This window comes from Stereum hirsutum (assembly GCF_000264905.1).
Source record: "Stereum hirsutum FP-91666 SS1 unplaced genomic scaffold STEHIscaffold_3, whole genome shotgun sequence".
Classification (NCBI taxonomy): domain Eukaryota; kingdom Fungi; phylum Basidiomycota; class Agaricomycetes; order Russulales; family Stereaceae; genus Stereum; species Stereum hirsutum.
In genome coordinates this window covers 1,622,329-1,645,716 of record NW_006763133.1, presented here as the reverse complement: position 1 = coordinate 1,645,716, position 23,388 = coordinate 1,622,329, and the positions used below count along the sequence as shown (strand labels likewise).

The 23,388-nt window shown below is 51.4% G+C and overlaps 9 protein-coding genes across 9 annotated transcripts; 5 read left to right on the top strand and 4 right to left on the bottom strand.

Moving 5' to 3' along the window:
* Nucleotides 1-129: 129 nt before the first annotated feature.
* On the top strand, nucleotides 130-508 carry STEHIDRAFT_51176 (ribosomal protein S21e; the record flags this gene model as incomplete). The annotated part of the gene is made up of 3 exons (XM_007300392.1): nucleotides 130-175; nucleotides 231-398; nucleotides 477-508. Coding segments are annotated over 3 exons (246 nt in total), but the record flags the coding sequence as incomplete, so codon positions are not given.
* A 250-nt stretch (nucleotides 509-758) lies between these two features.
* STEHIDRAFT_92503 (acid phosphatase/Vanadium-dependent haloperoxidase) lies at nucleotides 759-2,388 on the bottom strand (the record flags this gene model as incomplete). Its single annotated transcript, XM_007300943.1, has 9 exons — nucleotides 759-1,201; nucleotides 1,265-1,340; nucleotides 1,395-1,609; nucleotides 1,665-1,736; nucleotides 1,800-1,908; nucleotides 1,961-1,985; nucleotides 2,044-2,121; nucleotides 2,184-2,204; nucleotides 2,266-2,388. Coding segments are annotated over 9 exons (1,009 nt in total), but the record flags the coding sequence as incomplete, so codon positions are not given.
* A 307-nt stretch (nucleotides 2,389-2,695) lies between these two features.
* Nucleotides 2,696-3,919, top strand: STEHIDRAFT_128796 (PPP4R2-domain-containing protein; the record flags this gene model as incomplete). Its single annotated transcript, XM_007300942.1, has 5 exons — nucleotides 2,696-2,750; nucleotides 2,815-2,860; nucleotides 2,914-2,962; nucleotides 3,023-3,249; nucleotides 3,310-3,919. 5 exons carry the CDS (start codon nucleotides 2,696-2,698, stop codon nucleotides 3,917-3,919), a joined length of 987 nt encoding a protein of 328 aa, XP_007301004.1.
* Nucleotides 3,920-4,803: 884 nt separating this feature from the next.
* Nucleotides 4,804-5,841, top strand: STEHIDRAFT_74288 (eukaryotic translation initiation factor 1). The gene is made up of 4 exons (XM_007300517.1): nucleotides 4,804-4,914; nucleotides 5,054-5,185; nucleotides 5,243-5,280; nucleotides 5,423-5,841. The coding sequence occupies exons 1-4, from the start codon at nucleotides 4,887-4,889 to the stop codon at nucleotides 5,564-5,566; spliced, it is 342 nt and encodes a 113-aa protein (XP_007300579.1). The 5' UTR covers nucleotides 4,804-4,886; the 3' UTR covers nucleotides 5,567-5,841.
* A 394-nt stretch (nucleotides 5,842-6,235) lies between these two features.
* Nucleotides 6,236-7,115, bottom strand: STEHIDRAFT_153755 (uncharacterized protein; the record flags this gene model as incomplete). Its single annotated transcript, XM_007300941.1, has 4 exons — nucleotides 6,236-6,337; nucleotides 6,391-6,524; nucleotides 6,577-6,834; nucleotides 6,920-7,115. 4 exons carry the CDS (start codon nucleotides 7,113-7,115, stop codon nucleotides 6,236-6,238), a joined length of 690 nt encoding a protein of 229 aa, XP_007301003.1.
* A 267-nt stretch (nucleotides 7,116-7,382) lies between these two features.
* Nucleotides 7,383-9,364, top strand: STEHIDRAFT_119003 (alpha/beta-hydrolase). Its single transcript, XM_007300940.1, has 3 exons — nucleotides 7,383-8,194; nucleotides 8,249-8,498; nucleotides 8,563-9,364. The coding sequence occupies exons 1-3, from the start codon at nucleotides 8,051-8,053 to the stop codon at nucleotides 9,129-9,131; spliced, it is 963 nt and encodes a 320-aa protein (XP_007301002.1). The 5' UTR covers nucleotides 7,383-8,050; the 3' UTR covers nucleotides 9,132-9,364.
* A 1,579-nt stretch (nucleotides 9,365-10,943) lies between these two features.
* On the bottom strand, nucleotides 10,944-15,003 carry STEHIDRAFT_92496 (glycosyltransferase family 2 protein). Its single transcript, XM_007300939.1, has 16 exons — nucleotides 14,703-15,003; nucleotides 14,396-14,626; nucleotides 14,176-14,340; nucleotides 13,896-14,121; nucleotides 13,633-13,800; nucleotides 13,532-13,571; nucleotides 13,310-13,468; nucleotides 12,903-13,252; nucleotides 12,761-12,841; nucleotides 12,579-12,701; nucleotides 12,493-12,522; nucleotides 12,383-12,439; nucleotides 12,204-12,332; nucleotides 12,010-12,144; nucleotides 11,431-11,949; nucleotides 10,944-11,370 (listed from the first exon to the last, which is right to left on the bottom strand). Exons 1-16 carry the CDS (start codon nucleotides 14,972-14,974, stop codon nucleotides 11,317-11,319), a joined length of 2,739 nt encoding a protein of 912 aa, XP_007301001.1. The 5' UTR covers nucleotides 14,975-15,003; the 3' UTR covers nucleotides 10,944-11,316.
* A 3,176-nt stretch (nucleotides 15,004-18,179) lies between these two features.
* On the bottom strand, nucleotides 18,180-20,167 carry STEHIDRAFT_153752 (uncharacterized protein; the record flags this gene model as incomplete). The annotated part of the gene is made up of 5 exons (XM_007300938.1): nucleotides 18,180-18,239; nucleotides 18,295-18,402; nucleotides 18,463-18,621; nucleotides 19,914-20,096; nucleotides 20,147-20,167. 5 exons carry the CDS (start codon nucleotides 20,165-20,167, stop codon nucleotides 18,180-18,182), a joined length of 531 nt encoding a protein of 176 aa, XP_007301000.1.
* Nucleotides 20,168-20,685: 518 nt separating this feature from the next.
* Nucleotides 20,686-22,053, top strand: STEHIDRAFT_153751 (uncharacterized protein; the record flags this gene model as incomplete). Its single annotated transcript, XM_007300937.1, has 1 exon — nucleotides 20,686-22,053. The coding sequence occupies one exon, from the start codon at nucleotides 20,686-20,688 to the stop codon at nucleotides 22,051-22,053; it is 1,368 nt and encodes a 455-aa protein (XP_007300999.1).
* Between the last annotated feature and the right edge of the window lie 1,335 nt (nucleotides 22,054-23,388).

Here is a 23,388-nt window from a genome sequence, read left to right as displayed (position 1 = left end):
GTCAATAATTTCATAGCTACGCAATGGAGAACGATCAGGTCCGTATTCTTGTCCCTACGCCCTCTGAACCACCCGAATCCTCTAATGAACGTCCTACTGAACTCGTTATTTTCGTTTCTGGCGCTTTAGGGCATTCTCGTCGACCTTTACGTCCCCCGCAAGTGCGCGGCTACCAGTGCGTCCTGCCGATCCAGCAATCAATCCATACCTTCCTGACTTTACATCCACAGACCGTCTCATCACCTCGAAGGACCACGCCTCGGTCCAGATCTCCGTTGTCGATGTCGACGCTAACGGCCGTGCTTTGAACACCTCGACCTCCTTCGCTCTTTGCGGACAGGTTCGGGCTGATGGCGAAAGTGACGACTCGATTAACCGGTTGGCAACCAAGGCTGGATGTGCGTGCTCTCCATCTTCTGTTTTCCCTACCACATACTGACTTCTGACCTTGTCACTTTGATGCGGTACGGTTACAGTGCTCCGGAATGTGTTCTCGTACCAAAAATGATTACCTTGCCTCTTCTAGTTGGGGTTTTGGTTCCTGGTCCACTCGTCTTTGTATTCTGCACTTCCATTTCATTCTGCCTTGATATCATCCGTCCGTCGCATGACGCTGTATCGCCGACTCATCCAAGAACTGTCCAAGACTTTTCTGAGAAGACAGAGAGCCCCGCTGGAATGAGAAATCTCGTAGTGAGGCTTGAGTGAGTCGACCGAGAGGATACACAAGCCTTTACAGGCTGAATACGTATATATAGGGGTAATGTCATATGTGCTAAGGTAGTTCACAAGAAACGATGAATAAGGTCCAACGAAGGTCCAACGATATGATACTATAACTTGTCATACCTCAGCTCGTCAACTCGAGGAAGACGACCAAGATATTGCATTGTGCCGTGATACTTGATCTCTCAGCCAGAGTCTCCATCAGTCAACGGCCTTGTACTGTCCTTAGTACCATGCGGCGGTAGCATCTCCAAGTCCTCCGCATCCGACAACCTATTTTCCTGAAACATGGCTTCCCTGGATGGCCGTTGATGGTGAGTAGGCAGCACACTGTGTTCTTCCACTTCTCGCTTCACGCGAGGCGAGAACGGACGGTGAGAACGTTCGGAGGAGAGAGACGGGTAGAATTGGCGGTAAGAGAAGTAGGAGGTTACGAGGCCAAGAATGGAGCCGACGAGGACGTCATGCCAGTGGTCTATATAAACGCATGTTAGATTCATGAGACGAGCTCTGCAAATGCGACAAGAGGGAGCTTTACGGCGATAATCCATGGTACGAGAAATAGCGACGAGAGCGGCTGCAGCCAGAGGGCCCAAAGCTAGCCATGCTTTCGGCTATGAAATTTGTGTTAGTATTCTGTTCAACTGTGAACAAAGGGGGAGACGAACTGCATGGCCTCTCGAGTCGAACAGGTGCATCTTCCCGGCGAGGTACCAGGAGAGAAATCCAAGCCCTGCGAACGACAAGCTAGAATGTCCACTTGGAAAGCTTCTGAACCCGTCCTCAAGAATATGGCTGTCGCTCTGATTACATATGAGATATGTCGAGAGGCCGTATGTTGGGTCAGCCGTGCCATTCGAGGGATTGCAGCGGGAAATCAGGTCTAGTAATTCGATTTATTAGCCGAAGGGATGGGCTGAATGCTGAGACCGACTGACCTGGTCGAGGGCGGCCGACAGTTATCTTGGTGAATTGTGTGATGACGCCGGCGAGACATAGAGCGAGAATGGCTATGGCGATGTTAAGTTAGGAGTGTGGCCCGGGGGTATGTTTGATGACTTGTCATTACTTACCTCCGAGGGTGCTGATATGTGCGTCCCACCATGACCGGATGGAAATTAAGTTGATAAACCACATGAGGACAATAGGAGCCACGATTGCTATGAAGTACAAGGCGATGTCCTAATTTCCTAGTCAGTACAGGCTCTGTCTCCTTTCGCGCAGTCTGGCGTACCGGAACGCGCTCATGCTCCGCGAAACTGTGAAGGAGCCGCCGTAAACGGCAGCACAAAAGATTATAGCAGGATGAGAACCTACGTATGGCGTAATGATGTGTCGGCGACTGAGAACTCGCGTTTATACCCATGTACTTTGTCAAGGGAGAAGAATATAGCACTGCCCACGACCACATGCGCTTTAGTGTGTGGTCCGCTGGGCGAGGGGATAGCATGACCTACGCCAAAATGATGGTCACCGCCCTACAAACGACTCAGTCAGTTCGACGCTTAGGATGAGCAGAGAACAAGCACAGAAACAGACCAGTCCGGAGCATAAGAGAGAAAGATTCTCCACCGTCGTTTAGGGTCCATTCGTGGTTTCGTTGAACGTTGTGAGTCTTCATCATGGTAGTATCGAAATCTCAAGAGGTCCGTTGCAGTCATGCGGGAAATGTAGAGTGGATAGGAGGTAGTGTACAGTGAGCAGAGAAGAATCCGAGAACGAGAGGTGTTTCATGATGCCCATTATATACTCGTCGGATGTGAAGATGCTTGGCTGCAGTCTAGGGGACAGCCATTACGCCACACGCGTTCCTATTGGATGCCACGAACGTGTGAACGCGTCGCTTCAAGCGAGACGCGTTCGAAATAATCAGCCGTTTCTCATACCTACTCTCTCCACGCGCCTGTGATAGCGGTGCGACTGGGCGTGCTTTTACTTGAAACAGGCCGTAGCCCTCACGCCGACCGATATGTCTGGAGCTGCGGGGAAACACAGCATCTCTTCCGACTTTACCTGGTCAGACGGTCGGTCACAATGCTCTATATGTGTGGGGAAAGTGACTATACTCACACGGCGCTGGGTTCATAGAATACGACACAACTCTGGATCGTATCGCATCCACGGACAATGTTGAGTGAGTCTGCATTAGAGATGCGTCGATGCCACGTCGCTGACGAATTTTGGTAGGACAGAGTGGCTCAAACTGCGTGACATCCTGAAGTACAAAATAGACAGGGTATTGTTCTAATTCCAAAGAAATATACGACCTCTTCTCACTCTGCCTCTCTGTCCGCAGAACATCGCGTCTTTCCTCGCCGATGCCGAGAAGCTGAAGGAATCCCGGACTCAAGTACCATCGTTCTCGTCTGCGCCTTCGACCAGCGGCGGACTCAAACTACCACCTTTCGAAGCCCGTGAACGTGACGAATCAAACCCTAATGAGGCACCCAAAGCCATCCTAGAGGAAGAAGAGACCAATGCCGCAAAACGGTACTTGTACGCTCAAATAGACTCATTTGATGGGTCCGTCTTTTCTGGTTACATGTCCAACTCGCCCCTTATTGACATTTTCCGCCTCTTCAGTGCCCCATTCACCATACAACGGCTATGTGATCTTTGTGTTCGTCCACGAGAGCACTACAAATATGTCGGCAAATACATCCGTGCTTTAGAAAAGAACCTATACGTGACGTCCACTTGGGACTCCTTCCCTCCGCTCCCTCCCGAATCCACTTCAGAACCAAGCGCTATCGCATCTACCGCCCTCGGAACTATCCCATCCGCACCAAACACACCGCTCTTCTCTCCGATACCTTTCCTTCACACCGATGCTCGGCGCTCCAAGTCTCGCAGCCCGCCACCCTCGCCACTTGCGCTCAATTCGGTGGATCCAGCTGGCGGTGTGCCCGTATTGGGATTGGAGTCGAGTGGGCTGGGACTTGTGGATGAGATGGATGATCCTCGACCGGGCCACATGAGCGACCATCCTACAGCGCTGTCATCGGTGACCAGCGTTGGGGAGGGCTCGTCTGTGAAGAGCCTAGAGGATAGGTTCGTGAAATCGAGCGAGGAGAAGGCGGGAAGTGGAAGTGCAGAGGAAAGCGAGGAGCCAGAAGCGAAGAGGCAGAAGCATGATGAAGTGGAAGATATGGTGTTGGACGAACGTGAAGGCGATAAAGAAAACAAGAGCTAGGGTCGAGGCATTGTATGTGTTTGTGTCGCAGTACTCGGAACGCAGAGTACATTCCACGCTTTCGTGCATCTCACGACATGTCATGCTTGATTTTCTCCAACATAGCGGACATCCTCAAGCGCATGTCGGGCTGACCCCGACCCCTGCCCCTGCTTTGGCCACGACCATTACTTCCGCGACCACCTCTTGAACCTCGGCCTCTATCTGAGTCTCCACCCCTTCCACCACGATTGCCAAAGCTGCCCCCGCCTCTCCCTCGGTGACGGTGTAATGGATCTGACTTGTAGTGGTGTAATGAAGCAGGGGAATATGCCTGTCTCTGTAGCTCGCGTAGAGATGGTTTCTCCGGCTCTTCCTCAACTTCGTCAGCACCTTTTGAAAGCTTCTTGCGTTTTGGCGGGGGTGCGGGAGTAAGCTCGGGTTCCGACTCTGGCACGGGGGTGGAGTTGGTGTGAGGGTCTTCCACGTTCTCATCGTCTTCGGATTCATTGTCTGCGCCGGCCTCTTCAGGCTGACTTGTACTCGTAGTTGTTATGTCGTCCCGTCTAGTAACTATTCCCTCCTTGCGCTTCTGAGCCTTCCATTTGCTCTTGATCTTTTGTTTTTCGACCCAGAGTTTTTTCAGCTTCTTCGCTGTGGCAATAACTTCAGTTTTCATGTTTGTCCGAATATGAATAGGCATAGCTTACCCCTCAGTTCTGGCAGGTGTTGAAAAGTGGGGGGCTTCCGCTTAGAAGGAGTAGTTTGGGCCATGGGAACAGTGGGGAGAGAAACAGGCAGTGAACAGGCCTGGAGGCGGACTCGAACGTAAAGTTCAAAGGGGATTACTTACATAATATGCGAGGGATGGAATAAATAGCGGAAGGCAGGGCGAGCCGGTCCTTACAGTCTTCCATCATCGTGTCGCGCAACACAACCACCACTCAGTCTCACTCCCAAACACTCGTATTCTTCTTCCTTTCGTTGCATGAGCGTGCAGAACCTCAACACCTTCGGTACGTCTCTACTCTGCTTTTCCGAGTCAGATGCGATACCCTCAAGCCATTGCCTATTTCGATCATTGGCTCCCGTACTGCTGAGGCGAGTTGATATTTACTGATCCTCCTTCAATTCTCCTTGCTTGGTGCACTACAGACCCGTTCGCCGACGAGGCCGACCCCTTGAGTAACAACAAGGACGTCGGCTCTCAGCAGAATTACATCCATATCCGTATTCAACAGAGGAATGGGCGCAAGACGCTGACGACCCTACAAGGTTTGCCCAAGGGTACGTATACTTACTCACATCGGCTTCTCGTTCCTCAAACTTATTTTCTTTCCACAGAATATGATGCCAAGAAGGTGTTAAAGGCCTTACGCAAGGTACTGTACTCGTCTCCCATAGCCATCAGCCACCCATCGTTGTCCCACCCTCTATTTGCGTGTGACTCAAGCGCCCGCACTTCGCTGCTGACTCGTGTCCTTCCATTCTTCCTTGCATCTCGCGATATTCCGATATATCTAGGAATTTGCCTGTAACGGGACGCTCGTCGAGGACGAAGAGATGGGACAGGTCATCCAGCTGCAGGGTGACCATCGGCTCAAGATCTCCACCTTCCTCACCGAAGAGGGAATTCCGAAGAACACCATCAAGCTGCACGGGTTCTAGTTCGGCGTCTTTCACCTTTCCTTCATGAGTTTGCGCTGAGAAGTGGATGGAGATGCCTGCCTGTTTGTTCGTCTACTACATACATGCGCCCCCACACTTCGACGTGCTTACTCTGATGACGTTGACAATCAACATGCACGACTCTCAGTCTCCGATATTTCTCCTTCTCTCTTCTACTTCATGATCTTTGTGATGATGTCTTTTGTTGTTGTTGTATGTGACGATCTTTCACTTTCTCCCAATGATGAAGTATATTGCTGCTCGTTGTACCCATTAGACCTTACCGATCGAGCGATTCCTTTGTCTGAGACAAGCACACGCGAAAGGTATGCAGTGAGACCACAAACATATAGTATAATCAATGGTACTCCTCTGTGCGGACTGCAGAACAGTACCAAGGCACGATAACAAGCACACAAGCCACTTACGGACGTCTGGACGATCAACGAGTGTATATCGTTCTCAAAAGTGCGCTGTAGGTCTTCTGCGCGCAAGTGGAATAGCCACTGAAGCCTGTGGCGTGGTCGAAACAACGGATGCACTCAACTATGTAATTGTCCGTCTGGAGCACGAATTGAAATTGCCATGAAACAATCATTTGATCTTGTCCAATGGTCTGTTGAAGCCTCCACGTCTGTTCAAAAAGAACCACTGTTACTGAATGATGTCCTAACAGGTTGCGAGAATACCATACCTGTTCATGTATTGTCTCCAAGTGCGGATTTTCTTGACATCGGCGGTCCCTTCCTGATTGCCTTGGACATGTTTACCCTGCGTACACAGCACGTGAGTACAGATATACACTCTGAAGAATATAAAGGCACCTTGGTCGTGCCAAAGCCAGACATCCCCATCATAGCCATCATGGCCTCGTCGTCTGCGTTAGTGGCGTCCATCTCTTCACCTTCCTCTCCTACTTCCGGAGTGCCCTCTTGCGGAGAGGTTGTGAATGATGCACCTAATAAATGTGTCAATCTTCAAAGAACTATTGAGATAGGATGGGATGATACCTGGAGGTCTTGACGGGCCATCACGAGGGCCCGGGGGTGGCGAGCGAGTGCCAGTCTCTCTTTCATCCCTGTCTTTTCCACGATCCCTTCCACGGTCGCGGTCACCGCCTCTGTCTCTCCTGTCGTGGTCTCGTCCGTCCCTCTCAGCATCCCTTCGCGGATAATCACGTTTATCATCACGGTCCCGGTCGTGGTCCCTCCGTCTGTCATCTCTTTTGTCCCTAGGATCATCTCTGTCACGACGGTCATCATGCCTATCTAAAAACGTGCATGCAGCGCATAGCATAATGTGAGGATGAAATGTCAGTGCAAGTGAACAGCGACGAGAAGGTCTTCGACGCACCAGACCGCCTGTCCCTGTCCCTCTCGCCACGACGTGGTGGACTTCGAGACCGACTTCTATCCCTGCCTCTACCACCTGGTCCACCTCCTCTAGAGCGGTCACTGCTGTACCGCGAATGTCGGTCTCTAGGGTCTCTGTCCCGCTCGTCCCTTTCCCAACTACGATCCCGGCGTCGGTAATCTGGCCGTGAAGACATTCTTCTAGACTGTGGTCTGGGGGCCCTGACTATTGGTTTTAGAAGGCTGCCGACACACAGCACAAAATGGATCTTCAGTGAGCGAGAAGCAGAGAAGCTTTAGAAAAGCAAGCAGAGAGTCAAGTCGAAAGTGAGGGCAGGGGCAGGTGGCAAGCGCGACGCGTCCTTGTTCCAAAAGATCCGGAGAATGCCGGACAGCCTGACTGCTAATGTTGCCTGACTCCAACCCCAACCCATATCGAATGATGTCCAACCGCCATCCTCCAGCCGGCAGAATTACTCCGAGTATTTCTCTCATGAAGTCGTCTCTTACAGCTATTATTACTCAGCTCTATATTTGACTTGCGCTACCATCTTCCTTCACTGCATTGCTCGTTGATGATCACCACTGGCCATCACTTCCACACCATCCACTCTTGATCCACTCTCTGAGATATCCAATATCACCGTTTCGAGTTCAGTCTCATACACTTGCTGGATCAGTACGCTTTTGAGTTGTGATCAATCAGCGCTTACTATGGTCTATCCACCCTTGCCACCAAGACGATGAATCCATCCAAGTCCTGTTGGCAATTGCTGGTGCTTGCATCAGGATCATCCCCTATCGACCCTTGACGTCCCTCCGAAGGCTGTGTGGTTGCTCTGATTCCACCATTTTTTTTACACATCGCGATTGACATCACTATCCGGAGTGCGACCACTATGGATTCTGAGGCCTGCATACCTGAGGTATCGACTTGATCGAGTTGACTTTGTTCTCTCCCGTTGCATTGATCTGAATGTCTCTAACCCAATGGACGATAGCTCGGTACCTAGTGCGACACGTGTACCATGTCTATCCTTGTATTTATACTACAGGTTTCCTGGCTCGGACAATATCAGCTTCTCCCCTCTCATTCAACAACCACCCAACTTCAACTCATCCACTTCTGAACATGTCCAAGTTCGAAGCCTTCAATGTCTCTACGGCCACTTACAAGACCGTCGGCGACCACCCCGTCCTAGCCGATATCTTCTTACCCAAAGACCTCGCAGCAGGCACTCACCCTCTCATTCTCCGCTTTCACGGAGGAGCACTCGTACGTTCCGTTGTTCAGATGCCACACGCTTCGCGCTGACCATCCGGATTGCAGGTTAACGGCAGTCGCAATGCAGAGCTCTTTTTCCCCACATGGCTCCTCGAATATGCAGTTGCCAAATCCGCCATCCTCATCTCTGCGGACTATCGCATGATGCCCGAGTCCTCCGGTTTGGATATTCTCGAAGATGTCGACGATTTTTGGAAATGGCTCTTCACAGGGCTCCCCTTGCAGCTGCAGACCATCACCTCTGGCCAATCCGCCGCGGATTTTACCAGAATTTTGGCCTTCGGTGAAAGTGCAGGTAAGCCCATACAACGACGCATTCAATGTCTTGGGATGATCTCACCTTTAGTTTGACTTTTCAGGTGGCTATCTCGCCACTCTCCTGGCCTTCGCTCATCCGAAAGAGATTCGGGTCTTGGTAGCATCCTACGCCTCTCTCGACATTCACGGCATGCTTGCCCAATGGCTCAACCACGGCTACCCCACACTTCCCTTTCCTGACGGCATCGTCCCCGTCGGACTTGTCACCTCGCATATCGCCTCCATGAAGCCCGGTGAAGTCGTCTCTAATTCCCAGTTCCCTGGTCCACGCACGCCTCTGGCCTTTGGACTGATGCAACAAGGACGATACCTCGAATACCTCGGTGACGATCCCAGGCTTTTTCCGTTTCAGAGACTCGAGCTGGAAAAGGCGCAGGGAGCGACGGCGTGGCCTCGCACGGTGTTAATACATGGAGTGGATGACGATTCGGTGCCGATTGAAGGGTCGAGGGCGTTTAAAGCGAAGTTGGAGGAGACGAAGCCGGATTCGAGGGTGTTCATGGTGGAGCAGCCTGGTTCTCATTTCTTCGATTGTCAGATGCATCTAGAGGAGGCGGAGACCTGGTTGCCCATGAAGTTTATTGGGAAGAACTGGCTTCTGTACCGGTGATCTGAAGGAGTTTTTGTACTCTCATTGTCATACCCTTTGACATTTACTTAGAAGCCCTGATGGACATTTGCATTCTCCTGTTTGTCGTACTATTGTAACAGGTCGTTATTGGACTATATGCTATGTAGTGTACCGTTTTGGACCATTTCTCAGACAACTATGCAGACTCGATGGTCCACACTGGTTTGCCATGTAACCATACGGTGATCCTGATCTTCAGACTTCAATGAGATCCTTCACGAGTATAACCAAATCACAGCAATGTTTTCATACGACCAGTTTCTGCTACACAGCGCTTATGCACATATCCTGAAGGACTACAACGTTTAAGAGCCCAGGCTGCAAGTACACTCATCGTCGCAGGTGGCACCGACCCAACCGAGGTTGGAAACGACGGCGGAGTATTCGTTCGTGCCGTCACAGTCACAGTAGCCGTAGACACTGACTGTGAGACAAAATAAGGTACAACAGTCAGTTCTTATAAAGGATAGGGGGGATATGCAGGTGAGACTGAGGCTTGAAGACAGATGGAGTTACACACCGAAGCTACCCTCAACATAGGCTTGTGAGCAAGAAGATGTGGCACCAGAACAGACCCTGGAGGAGCATTCGAAGTCAAATGAAATACTTCGTCAGTTTCTTGAAAAAAAAAAAGCAGATCCATGGACAGATATGACATACGATGTGCACGCAGTGGCCCAGTCAGCGCAAGCAGCTGTTACATTTCCACCGTTGGGCTGGACCTGTGGAGTTGAAAGAAAGGAATATCGGTTGTCAGTGCAGCTGTTCCGGTAGATTGTATTGATAGACATCTAAGGAATGGGACATACCTCCGTCCAATGGGCGCCTTTACCGCAGTCCTGAGCAAGGGCAACAGAACCCGAGACAAGAAGACTGAAAAAGGCGAAAGCGTTGGCGAACATCGTGTCGAAATTTATAAGAGATGGATGAAAGTGGGGTCAAGGTGTCGGGGAGATGCATAACGAATCAGCCAGACTTTATAGCACCATGCGGCGTCTAATACCTTCGGTGTTGAACAAGCATATGCAATATCGCAGCGGTCATCAGCCTTGGCCAAGGCTTGTGGTAACAACGCATGAAACGATTAGCACTATGCGTGCCTCGAACCACGAAGCCGACTTGAATGGGAATACTTAGCGCGCGTTGGAGGAAAGCACTGAAAGCACCAGGAAGTAAAGCAACATGTTTCAAGGTTTTGTCGGTGGTGTACCAGTCGTTTGGGCCATTAAATGTCCCTATCCATATAATTGTGAGTGCCAGAGTCGGGGTGATCATGGAGGCCAAAGGAACAAATGAATGGCTGATGAGCATAGCCTCTGGGGCGCATCAAAGTACTAGGATCATCGCTATCATGCGGTACATATCCTGGGCCTGACTAGTTCGATCGTCACGGCGAGGATATCTTGAAGGACAGCGAGACAGCAGCGAAACAAGAAGATACGCCAGGAATCGGAAAAAACAGTAGACCTCTCCTGCAATTTTGATACGTTCGATATTCAAAAGCTTTTGAAGAGTAAGGGAGGACATATAGCGAGACTTCAAGTTTGTAACGGACCAAGGCAACGTGAACTGCATATGTCGCTGGGTCCGAGTCGCGATCGATGTGAAAGGGATCTCTGAAATTCCGAGGCAAGGTCGAGGCATCAATATGCATCAATGCCAACGGCCGCGGTCCCAGAGTAAGTTCCCTTTCCGAATTAAGCAGTTTCAAGGGAAGGAGGACCTGCAAGGAGAGCACGAGTCAGCGCTAAGCCCAGGGGCACCGGTAGGCGCCTGCAGCTACGAAAAGATCAGATTCAGAAAAGTATACGATGCGCCTGAAGCGGCGGATGAAGGCCATACAAGCGAACGACCTGGGACGAAGAAAGCTGTGGTGGGTGGCACCATATAGGCACTACACCTCGAAAACAGAAGCAGTCAGAATTTGCACAAAGCGTTCATGTGGAATGCATTAGATAGAAAGACAGTCATCGAAACCGAATATAAGCTGGTGGTATAGATGCATGAGGGGATAAATAGCTAGTAGATGTCCGTCGAAGTCAAAGCAAGAGAGAACGAAGAGCGTACGTAGCGTGATACATTATCGTCCGGCCAAATGTCCCAAAGCGAATCATGGTAAAGAACAACAAGAAAGTGTGATACAGTTGAGACCCGCGAGAGTCTTTTACGATCGCCTGCAGCATCTGAAGATGTTGCGCTTCGTAACATACCAGGAGAACTGTAAGAGAGAGCAACGTCAGCTGTAAGTTAGCTTGAAATTTACGAGTTATCTGCTTACCCCAACGAACCGAACCGCCGTCAAAGCGAACGTCGACCACAGAATGACCTTGAAATACTCGTTCTGCTTCGCCCTCAACTCCTGTGCTCGCTGCTTCACAACGTCCGGATCGGTCGAAGCCACGACACCGTTTATGTTCTCGATGGCGACGGCCAGTACAGCATTACTGAGCATCCAGAAGGCAACCAAACGCGTACGGAACGTCTTGTTCTCGTCGTCCATGGTCGGCTTTTCCGGCTTTTCAACAACGTCGATCTTCGTAACGGCACGGGTGACGGTCTCCTGGAAGATGGCGTTGAGGTCTTCCTGCTTGCGCAGAGTGTCTTCGACGACGGGAGCGTCTGTTCCTTTCTGCTTCGATGACGAGACCGAGGGGAGAGCTTCGGCCTTGTCGGAACCCTTTGTACCCCAACTGACATCGTGCAAGTTACAGAAGGCGTAGACGTTGAGAACATTGACGAAGCTTGGGGCGATGCAAAGGTATTGAGGGAAAGACGAGATCATGTGCCACGGGTCACCCTAATGTACAAGACACGGAGTCAGTCTTGGTCCACCACCCGAGACGATGAATATACGCACATAGATGATGGAGGAAATCAAATAGATTCCAAGGGTACTTAGCATGGCAGCAAGTAGAGTGCCGACCGTGCCACCGAGTAATGTGCCGATGACCTCACTTGTACTGTGATCTTGCGCTAATAAGCTTGGTATGTTCTAAGATATTTAGTAATCAATAAGGTCATCCCTCTCGGCTGACGGAGTGTGCAACGTACTATCAACGCTTGTATTGTGAGGACCCAGGAAGCGATGATGAGATAGATGGCTAGCAAGGCGTAGACGACCAATGTAGTGGTGTAAAGGCCCCGTTCACCTTTGGGTCGGTTTCCTAGAGCCAGCACGAACTGCGCAGGGTCAATCAATGGCATGAAGACTGATACATGTGTCAACACACCTGAAGGGCGAGGAATGCGAGATATATACACTTCAATGCGAAGTTCACCCAAGCAAGCTTCGCGTACCGGATCAGCCACAGTCAAAACGTATGCAGGCCAGATTGCTCACCACTTCGAGGATAGTATTCTCTGTGCTGGTCTAATAGAACAATCGCCGGTCAGCCTGGACAGATAGTCATGCCGGACAGCACTCACCGGAGTCCTGGTGCCGTTTTTAGTCCCGAAAGTCGCGTCGGGCCAGAGGTCAATGATGATACTGAAGGTCAACCAAAGATTCGCCAGAGAGAACCAGGAGAAGATAAGGGAAGCGACGTTGTACTAAAAGATATCTGGATGTCAGGCGCTGAGCAGATCGCGCACGGTGAGGGACTACGCACTATTGCTTGGACGTGGAAGAAGAACATGCGGATGATGCCGTGACCGGATTGATAGAACCTTGCAAAGTTGACAATAGCGTACTAGACAGGATGAAGGGATATTATCAGGTTTTGTCACCAAGACAAGCTCCAAAATACGCACAACGGAAGCAGCAAATGACCCGTTCAACCACCGACGACGCTGTCCAATGAGCTCCGCAGCACTCTCCGGCACATCGGTCTCTGCCTTGGAGGGCTTAACATAGGTCAATTTCCATTGGGCTCCGGCCTTCGCGACAAGCTCGAAACAAAGAATACGATCCTCAGCCAAGAACATGTTCTTCGTGAAAATGTTCATTCCGTAGATACCCTTCGGCCCCAAGCGATCCGCGAGCGAGTGGTCGCCGTGGAAGTATTGTTCGAGAGGGCGCCCCTCGATGGCACGGAATCGGTAGGCAGAGAAAGCACCCGGCAAGACAGAAACATAGCCGAAGCTGCTTTCCAGAGGCTTATCTGAAACACGCAGGTAAGATCAAGCTTAGAGAATAGAAGGAAGGCCAGTCGACTGACCCAATATATTGGACATCTTGTACTCGAAATTTTGCGCTGCGACCAAGGGGTTCAAAAGTTTCGTGCCGTGGTTGATTTGAGCGTGGATCTCGCCACAGCAACCACCCAGGTTCTTGTCGTTGTAAAACGCCTCCCAGAGGTAATAGATACTCTTATGGCCTAGTGACAATGAAAGGACGCATTAGGTACAACACTTCGGGAGGTGATCCGACTGAAACCAACCTGGCTTGGTCCCTGCGTCGATGAGGACGCATATTTCGGGCTGTAATGATGATCAGCGTCAAGCACGCAATGTTCGGGGAGAATGCAGTTTGGAAACGTACGTTGAGAATTTTCCCAATCGCGTTGAACAACCATCGGTGCGAGTTGATCTTTTTCTGGTTCTTTGCCTTCAGAACGAATATGATCTGAACCGGAACCAGGTTGTTGGCATCATCCTCGTGAGGCAGGACGAGGGCGGGCGTCGTATCAATGGATATCTGGGTCGTATACTGATCGTTGACAGAAAAACAGCGGCCTCCGTCAGATATCATGCGAACGAAATACTTCATCCAACAAACTTGACAACGTGCGAGCTGAAACTCACCTCAAAGATATGGGCCACCGTATCCTTGCCATCCACCTGTTTCTTCATCACACCATCTTGATAGACGCCCACAGCGGACAGAATGTCAAGGACAGTCTTGTCCATGGCCTCGAGACCATCAACAATGAGCGCGACAGTGATCTTCTGCCAGCCCGGGTTGCCCTCCTCGGCGTTCCTCCTCCAGTACTTCGAAGCCTTGGTCTTGCAGATGTCGCGGATATTAAGCCTATTAAAAGTCCGTCAGCAAGGGTTGCCAAGTGGGTAAGCGAGAAACACCGACATGACACCGTGCAAAGTCCTCGCATAAAGCGCCTTGTCCTCGTTATACGAGGTGACAGCGATGAGAAGTTCGGTCTCACGATTGTACAATTTCGTCCGAAGTGACCATCCGTTCGCCTCGGTGAAGTCATCCGGATCACAAGTAGCTGCGGTGTACCGCATATGACTGCCGAGTGCAGAGCGTCAGTGGCAAGAAGTAATGGAGAAATGGGTCCACTGACGAGAATTCGGTCGTTTGAATGCTTGACCTGTACTTGGCCTGAACGGCCTGGTACACAGGAGATGGCACGGGATATTCGGTGATAAAATTGCCATTCACAAGCTTCACCTTCTTGGTGACACCGCGCTTGATGGTCTGTCGGCGTCTCCAAGCCGACTCCACGCCCATAGACGCGGTGGACACCAGGGAACCTGGGCGAGGAGGGATTCCAAACTCGCTCGGGTTTGGATATCTGGCGCGAGCAGCAAGGATTACATCAGTAAGATCTGGTCATGCAGTCCTTGCTAGAACGACGAAAAGGGGCTCACCCTTGGGGAGGGTAAAATCCACCACTAAACCCAGGACGCGCTGTCAACGGTTGCTTTTCCTCTAATTCTTCGTCTATGTCGGCTTCGTGGTCTGAACCCGGCCATAAGATCGCGCTGCTATCATTCGGTTGACCGTAAGGTGCTTGAGGGGCGAAAGGCGGTTGAGGGGATGGCTGGCGCGAGGGTTGACGTGATGAAGCGCCTTCTGCGAACGGGTCGTGAAGTGAATCGTAAGAGGACGTTGACGACAGCGTGGGTCGATGAGCAGCCATCGCAAAGAGACTAGTCAAGCAAGAGGAGGTGGTCGACTAGCGAGCAGAAGACAAAGCGCGACGATCTTTATGCGAGGGAACGAGGGAGAAGCGAGGGAAATGTATGGCAAACGTTTCGTGTTTCAGGCTGCCACGGTTTTGTACGATGCCCTACGCCACTCAGGCTGTGCTGTTCTATGATGACTGCGAGCGCTCGTTGATGGGCCCGCCAAAGCGGTTCCAAGCGTGTAGGGCCGAATCGATTCCTGTGCTCCCAGGACCTGCCCTATACATAGCCTACCGGCACCAGCACAGCATAGGGTACCAATGGGTATCAAACCCCATCGGTCCACGGGTGTCTCAACCACTATGAAAACGATCAATCGTGTTCGTTCAACATGTAGAGGAAGCCCTTCCAACAGTAGATATACGTCCGGCTGTCGTACAATTAAAGACGAGTACATGCCATTAACCTGCTCAAAGCCGTAAGACTATGCGACAGGAGACCGAGATGAGCGATCGAGGGAGGGCGGTGACCAGGTTTCCCATGCTGTGATCCAAAGGTTAGAATGAAGGCTGATTACCAGGTAGACGCTGACTCGATTGTCCGGCGTGCCCGTACATCAATATCCTTGTGTCGGAGAGAGAGAACCAGCGATACTAATATTCTTCGTGGCTGCTGAACTCGAAGCAACGGCAAGCAGGCGACTCCGCTGCACAGCTGGGAAAGTGGCTGATGATTGTGAGATTTCATTGATACTATATATAGGGCCCTACAGGGCGCCTAAAATAGCAGCAAACTGGTCAGAAGGACAGACTTTGCAACAGAAAGACTGCAACCTACTGCAACATACATCGGCTACGCGTGGTATGGGCGGCGTTTCAGCCAGTCAATTGCGGGCTACTTTGTAGCTGTTGGCGCGATCCAGTAAAGCATTGTAGATGTGAGTAAGCGAGCGAATGCGATACGGGTCATAGGTGGTACAAATGAGTGCATGCAATGGTGTTCGAAGAGTGAGAATGCAGCTCATCCACAGCGTTTTCGGCCTTCTGCGATCTAGCTGCAACCCGAGTCATACGCGGAATGTAGCTTCTTCCGAGGAAAAGACGCTCTTGTCACGCGGCAAGTGCCGGGAGCGTCTTGTTGTAACGGGAACATCTTTGGGTGGCACCTAGGTAGTTAGTTTGTATGTTCGTATCGGAGGAGGAGGGCCTCTAGCAATGAAAACAGCTCAGAAATCCTTCGAAGTTGGCCGGCGTGACATGATTGATGGATTTGAGGTAATGCCGGGGTATCTGGAAGCTGCCGAATAGCGATAAGATTGATGGACAGCGCCTCGTTTACCGCTTGAGCGCCCGCGGCTATATCGTCTTCTGATCCTTTGGATCATCTTTTTCCCTCCTCGCCTTTGCTTTGCGAGCGGTTTGGCTGGCACGACAACCCAAACAGCAGGGTCCCGAAGAGACCTTCCTACGGCAAAAAAGACGATACGATTAGATTGAAAGACGATCCCTCCGCCCGCGTCACACAGCTCGCCACCTCCCGCCACCCGCCCACACTCAGACGATCCCAGCTCTCCTCGTTGCTCTTTCAGGCCGCCGCTTCGTGCCTAGCATCATTCTGTATATTCTGTATACTTCCAGGAAGATGCGTTATTTTTTCCAGGCCGCTTCGCGGCCGTCTTGTATGTTTCATACTGATCCCCTTACAAGCACACAAGTAGCACATATACACCACCTCCACTTGTATACCTACTTGTAATAAAATATGTTTGATACCTTACATACAATTACCTATCACTCTTTGAGCACCCCCTGCAAAATCCAGTCCCCCCGATACACCTGCATGCTCGAATGTAAGCCAAGCGGCCCCTCCATGCAGCGGCGCCACACTCCGATGGCCAAACTCGCGCTCTCCGCGCCCGGTCACGGTCAGTCACGTCACGTCACACCGTTACTGTAGCGTCTTTTTTCCATTCCACGCCCTCCGGGCCAGACCTGTTCCTTCGGATCGAACAGCGCTGGCCAACTGATTATAATGCGTCTTTTTACCGGCTTTCTTGTCCAAGCATCCCTGAAAAAAAAAACAGGCAACCCTTGCTGTGGCGAAAACGCCACAAAACTTGTTTAAAGCTCACACCACGTTCACCTGCGTTCAAGGAAAGAACGAGCATGGCATGCCCGTGGCTCGAGATTAAATCGCTCACACGGGTGGAAGAATGTAGGCCGTATTCAGCCCACATTTGTTTGTTCAGACTTGTCAGTACTTCAGTATTTGAGCACTGCACAACACAGGCAGAGAGGCCGGAACGAGACGGAATGACCGGGAAACACCGGGAATCGAGAGTGATGGAGGACAGGACCCCTGCGTATGCTAACGGAGGTCCCATCCTGATGCGACGAATTTTGAGCGAAAAATCGTGTTTCGTCCGATCCGTAGTGCGACGAAAACGGCTTTTCGATGCTGATGTTCCATCCCGTTATGCGACGAAAATGTCTCTCGGGCCCGCAAAAAATGGGGTAAAAACTTGGCAAACACGGCCAAAAACATGATTTGGGGAAAATTTTTGATGACCAGGGTTTGGGAAGGCCTTATGCGGAGCGATGTTCCATCCGACGTGCGACGGAAATGGCCAAAAATCCGATGTCCCATCCCTGATGCGACGAAAACACCCCCAAAATCGTGCGACGAAAACGACCGCTTTTGGGGGTTTTCGGATGGGACCTCTGTCAGCATACGCAGGGGTCCTTGGAGGACGAGTGACCGTAACAAAAATCTCGAGCGACGGCTCCCAGCAAAAAGACGCCACCGCCACCGAAGAGGCGTGACGTGACGCTGTGACAAAGCTCGTCTCAAGACCTGTCCTAACGGAACAGGAATTTCCCAGTTTTACTTCTGTCCACGATCTGTACCACTTGTGCTTATTCTGCCATCTGCCGGGTTACACTCGTCCTGTGACTTGATAGTACAGACCCAGTCGTGCCTTTGATCATGCTCCCGCTCCAAACTTTACAAATACATCCGATACGACTGGTGTTGCAAAGAATATTTAACCCTCCCATGTAACACCAGGTGCTTACGTCCTGCATTGATCTCGAGAAGAGGCATTCCGACGTGCTGGCCCGCCTGGCGTTTCTCGTGTTCGTGGTAGTGTAACGGCAGAATCTGGAGGACCAGAGGTCCAGTGGCGCGTCTCATGACCGTAGTATGGTGCCACGGAATACGCTACCCCCACACGGGCACACCCCCGATCACCCACATTGTTAACCCTAGCAGTCCTAAAGCCTGAACATCGATTAGTTAGCAGTTGAAGGCGGCTAGCGAGCGCAACAAGGCTCACATTGATACCCCCATTAAGCCAATCACCTTGATCGTCAACAAATACGGAGTTGAGGATTGGTCCGGGGCCTGTCCACGCCCAAGCTGCTCCCTGTTGTCCTCCAGGGGCCTGAACGCTTCGGGTAGTCGTAATTATGTTCCATCTGCGAGCTATGCATTCACAGTGTACTCTCGCATAGAAGTTGGGGGGTGCGGGTGGACCTGCTGTGAAGTAATCTTGGAAATACAAGTCGCCCATCGATTGTCCAGGGAAAAGGGCGGAGGACGATCCAAGGAACTGTCCAGAGCGACCAGCCTGAGCCATCTCGCGAGTCTTGGAACCAAAGAGCTGGCTTCATTTAGGACGATAGTCAGTGGGGATTGGACGGGACACACATGAGAGTAGGAGCTCTCAACCTGCGAAAGCTAGAATTGATCACGAATGGGCTTGACGAGAGCACGGTCGTAGATCGGGGTGGGAGGGAGCAATGGCAGGGAGGAGGAGAATTTGAAGATGAGCAACGATAAAGCAGGACGACTGGCAAATGTATCAGTGGTACTCTTGGAGCGAAGAGAGTGAAGACAGTTGGGTGTAAGTTGTTGCATTTGGTCGCTGGAGGTTTATATTAGAGTCAGCCTCGGCATCGGCCGGACCGAAGCATGAGAGAGTTTGCGGAGCCCAGATTCTGCACAACGTGGCACTGTCTGGACAGCGCTGCAGCATGAGCCGGGTAGTTTTGCAGCTCACTCTTCTAAAAAAACCTCTTTCACGGAGGCTATAGAGTACACACAAATATTTTCAGAATTTGCCATGCAGCGATAATGTCGCAGACAAAACTAGCCGAGTAAGGTTAGCCTAAAGGATGCGGTAGGATAGGCGGGATGCATACTGGTTACGAGGTTTGATCCCAACGCGTACAAATTTCCTGAGAAAAGTCCTCGATGTCTGATCTGCAAAGTACAAAGACTGGGCTCATTTTCAGCAATCAAGTGCTGACATCAGTCGTCCCTGAGATCTTAGGTTCGATCCACGTGCGCACAAACACGACCGTTATTGTGAGCCAACCTTGCCACATGGACGACCTTGTCTTTGCACTCCGCGAACGATATATATCTACGCGATGCGATCATCAAGTTCGTATCGAGCCTAGCATCGCTGGCATTGAATATATGGCTTTTACTTGGTTTGTTGATCTCACCAGATGCAAGTAGTTAGTCGGAGGGCAAGCTAGGATCACCAGCAGTCCCGGTGTAGTTCAGATAAGGATGAGAACATACACGTATAGACGAGAAGCGGAAGGAGGCATAGCGATATCAAACCAGACAGCATGGATGGAAACAATCGGGCAGATTATAATAGGACGGGACAAGGTAGTAACAGAGAGTATAATCGCCCAACGATCACAAACCAGTGAAATCATTAGCGGCAACAACTAGGACCTCCCCCTCATCCTCATCCTCAGGCATCTCTCAAGGTGCAACAATCTCCACAACCGCCTTCTTCTTGCCAGTGCGATAAAACCTGACCCTCGAACCAGCCGGCACCACATAGCGCTGCTCGCCATTACCAAACGGGGTAGTATGATTGCGGGCTCGCACGATGTTGACCTCTAACGTGCGTATCTCGTATCAGCTGCCAACCTCGTTGACCTTCACCGTAAGGTCGGCTGGAGGCGTCACTATGCCACGAGTGCGATGGTCAATGAAATCGAAGTAGTAGTCTGATTCGCCGCCGGACCACCAGCGAATGATGAGCCAGAGGACCCCTGGTTCGGAATCGATATAGGAATAGCGAACAGAAGGATTATTGGCTTCAGGATGAGCCTAGAGCATGAGTTAGCGGGCTACTTTGACTGAAAGTGGAAAGAGCGAACACCATGTGCTTTCGTGTCCATTGTGAATACGGAGTCCTTGATATGATTCAAATACCATCTCTTGCTCTCTTCATTTGGCATGCAATCCGTCATGGACTGGAGATCGGGATCCACCAGACCATGTAGTGCCATTATAATGAAGTGCGGCAAGGACGTCGAGCTCCATTGTAATGTCTGGCGTAAAGTACGCACTGCCACACTGAGCCAGAAAATGGCCGCCATTACAATGCTGCACTGGCCCAATTGGGATATCAACAAATACCTGCATTGCACATTTTTGTTTTCTGTGATAAATGCCGGGTGTCAGTGCGATGCCGAGGAACGAGGTAATAGCTCTTACGTGAGCTAAGTAAGTCTGTCGGCCGGATGCGAGTCAATGCCGCTCGAGAAAATAGTCGGCGAGCGCAAGTGAAGTTCTCACGCTCTTTCTTTCCTCGACCACCAGAGCTTCCAGAGACCATCCGGCCTCTGGGTTTCGTTTTTTCAGCCTCTACACTCTCTCTACACTATATCTCTTTAATATTACCCTAGAATCTCTAATGGCTGAGGCTACCACCAATCCCGATGGCTCTGCGCACTCGGTACCGGGTCCGACGCCCCAAGATGCGCTGTCCGCGCGAGTTCCAGCGTCTACTGGCTCGGCCCAAAATGGCAACGCTGCCAACCAACCCACGACTGTCGGTTCTCCTCTCGCGACATCCCTCCTCAGCTCACAGAACGCTGCGCACACGGGCACGGCAAGCCACTCGCTCTCAGCGAACACCAGCAGTCAAAACGGCGGCCTCGGCCTGACTTCACCGCTCTACGGCAGTCGCCCGCGGTCGAGTTCATCGCCCTTCACGGCCACCACACCACTTCTCTCGTCTCTCGCATCCCTCCCTTCCCACGATCGTGCTCTCGTTGATCAACTAGCAAAAACTCTTGCGGCACAAATTGTCTCGCAGGGTAACACAGCGACTGGCGGTGCTAATGGTAACGACTCCAGTACATCCCATGTCGCTGTCTCTTCCCTCGCAAACAAGCCCCTTTTCACGCGTGCAGCGGAAACGCACAAGGCGAGTTACGAGTGTGCCGTAGTGATCCACCCCGAAATCTCGACCCTCGCAGGATACGACATTCGCCCTCCCCTCACACTCTTCTCCAACCACGCTCTACAGGAACTCCTCGCCAACCCGGCGAGTCACCGCACGAAGTACAGGACCGCGAAAGGGAATGCCACGCTCATCAACGTTGGCGCTTTCGGTAGGGAGGAGGATTTGGGCTCGGAGGCTTGGAAGGAATGCTGGAAGAATATGTTGCAGTGGCAGAAGGGGGTATCAGATGTGGAGGTCTACGAGCGTTGGCGCAATCATTTCGAGGTCCTGTCCAATCTTTCCTACTTCCAAGACGAGTTCGACGCCATCCGAGCCTTCGACATCGCCGAACGTACCACGTACTTCACCACATGCTTCTCCTACGTTGCTGAAGTTTGGTGGACGCGTTTGACCGGTGTCCGTCAGCAGGTCGCTGCCAAAGCGAGTAAGGATGAATTGCAGAAGATTAGGGCTGACATGCTACAATTCGCCGGCCCCGTTCGTACAGACCGCACATCTACTGTCCGTCACCAGCCCTACCCCTCCCAGCCTGGAGCTACGTACCGTCGGGTCTGCCTTCGATGTGGTCGCCCGAACGAGATCGCCAGCGAGTGCACGCATTCCACCACGGTCCATGGCCGCCCCGTCATCACACGTTACGACCCTGAACTCAAGACCCTTTCCGCTATCAACGGAGACTTTGACTATTGCTTTCAGTTCAACTTTGGTGGTCCTGCGAGGTGCGGAGGCAACCACTCCCCTCATGTTCGGGATGAGTGTTCAGTTTGTGGTGGAGATGATCATCATGCTGCCAGCGGTAATTGCCCAGCCTAATTTTTCTAAATCTTCCAACTCCTGTTGTTCTTTGTCTCATCCCCTTCAATGTTCCTGTTTATGAGTCAGCTTTTGCTTATCCTCCACTACACTCCCATCCATCTTGTTCTCTATCCTTCCCTCTGTAATGACATTAAAATTATATATCGCCATCCAAACTATTTTTCCCCTTCCTTTTTTTTTCGCTCTCAGGGTCCCTTTTTTTTCTGTTTTTGGCAGATCTCGCCAGTTTTGTGTTGTCATGTGCAATCTTATACTCACTTGTTGAGTTGTTCCATTGCCTTATGTGTTGTTCGCTCCTCGCCCTTGTGGGTGTGAGTCCATTCTGTCGCCCTGGTGGGTTTGATCCTGTCGCCCTTGTGGGTTTGATCCTGTCGCCCTTGTGGGTTTGATCCTGTCGCCCTTGTGGGTTTGATTCGGTTGCCCTTGTGGGTTTTATTCTGCTGCACTTGTGGGTTGGGAGGCGATGAGGCATGCCTTGTAAAGTAGGTCAGTATGCTTGCTCTGGGTGGGAGTCCCGGTTCTATGGAACACGTGATGGGTGAGCTGCGCTGTTATGGGTGTCACGTGTTCACATAGTGGATTCAGTTTTCACCCAGGCAGGTTTACAGCTCGAAGCTGAGCACCAGGAGAGCCTTGTGTGGCGCTTTCAACTCCGATTCAGATCACGAACGGAGTTTGCCGTTCTCCTGCCGCTCACGCTTCCCCACCCACTCACAATATACCGGTCAGCAAAGGGTCATCTCGTTGAGGTGGCACTTTGATAACGAGAACTTCTGTTTGCGAACGAAGGAAGAAGACAATTAGTTAGCGGGTTCAGAACGTCCCAAAAAGGATAAAAATGGGTAGGCTGCTTTGTGCTCGAAGGTGTGGCACCAGAATGTTCATTCTAGATGTGGCCCGACCTATAGTGCTTTGGCCCGGCTGGTTAGCTGGCTTTTGGGTGACCGGGTGGGCTCTAGGGGCAGGTTGGGGACCCGGTAGGGGTTGCTAGGGCGGGGATGGGGTGCTGGGGTGCTGGATAGGGGGTAGGAAAATGGGTAGGGGGTGGGGGTAGATGGGTAGCAGGCTGGTAGGGTGCTGTATACATGAATTGGGTGGGTTTTGGCTGGGATTTGGGTACTGGGGACGATACTGGGTGTACTGGGGTAGTATTAGGTGCGATAAAAATCGGGGAAAACAGGGAAATAATAGTAGGGATGCTAGGATAGGCCTAGCAGGTGCTGGTTTCTGGTTTGTTAGGGGGTTAGGGGGTGTTTTGGGGGTGTTTTGGTAACTTTGCGTAGTTTTGTGATTTAGAACGAATGAATCACATTGCTGGGTGTCGTTTCAATG

Bases quoted from the DNA above. Each gene is read 5' to 3' on its own strand.
- STEHIDRAFT_74288 (XM_007300517.1), top strand. From the start codon at position 4,887: ATGAGCGTGCAGAACCTCAACACCTTCG. The intron at 4,915-5,053 runs GTACGTCTCTAC...GGTGCACTACAG, and splicing joins GCAGAACCTCAACACCTTCG to ACCCGTTCGCCGACGAGGCC. The intron at 5,186-5,242 runs GTACGTATACTT...TTCTTTCCACAG, and splicing joins CCTACAAGGTTTGCCCAAGG to AATATGATGCCAAGAAGGTG.
- STEHIDRAFT_119003 (XM_007300940.1), top strand. From the start codon at position 8,051: ATGTCCAAGTTCGAAGCCTTCAATGTCTCTACGGCCACTTACAAGACC. The intron at 8,195-8,248 runs GTACGTTCCGTT...TCCGGATTGCAG, and splicing joins GCTTTCACGGAGGAGCACTC to GTTAACGGCAGTCGCAATGC. The intron at 8,499-8,562 runs GTAAGCCCATAC...TTGACTTTTCAG, and splicing joins GGCCTTCGGTGAAAGTGCAG to GTGGCTATCTCGCCACTCTC.
- STEHIDRAFT_92496 (XM_007300939.1), bottom strand. From the start codon at position 14,974: ATGGCTGCTCATCGACCCACGCTGTCGTCAACGTCCTCTTACGATTCA. The intron at 14,627-14,702 runs GTGAGCCCCTTT...TGCTCGCGCCAG, and splicing joins GGATTTTACCCTCCCCAAGG to ATATCCAAACCCGAGCGAGT. The intron at 13,801-13,895 runs GTGAGTTTCAGC...GTCAACGATCAG, and splicing joins CGGTGGCCCATATCTTTGAG to TATACGACCCAGATATCCAT.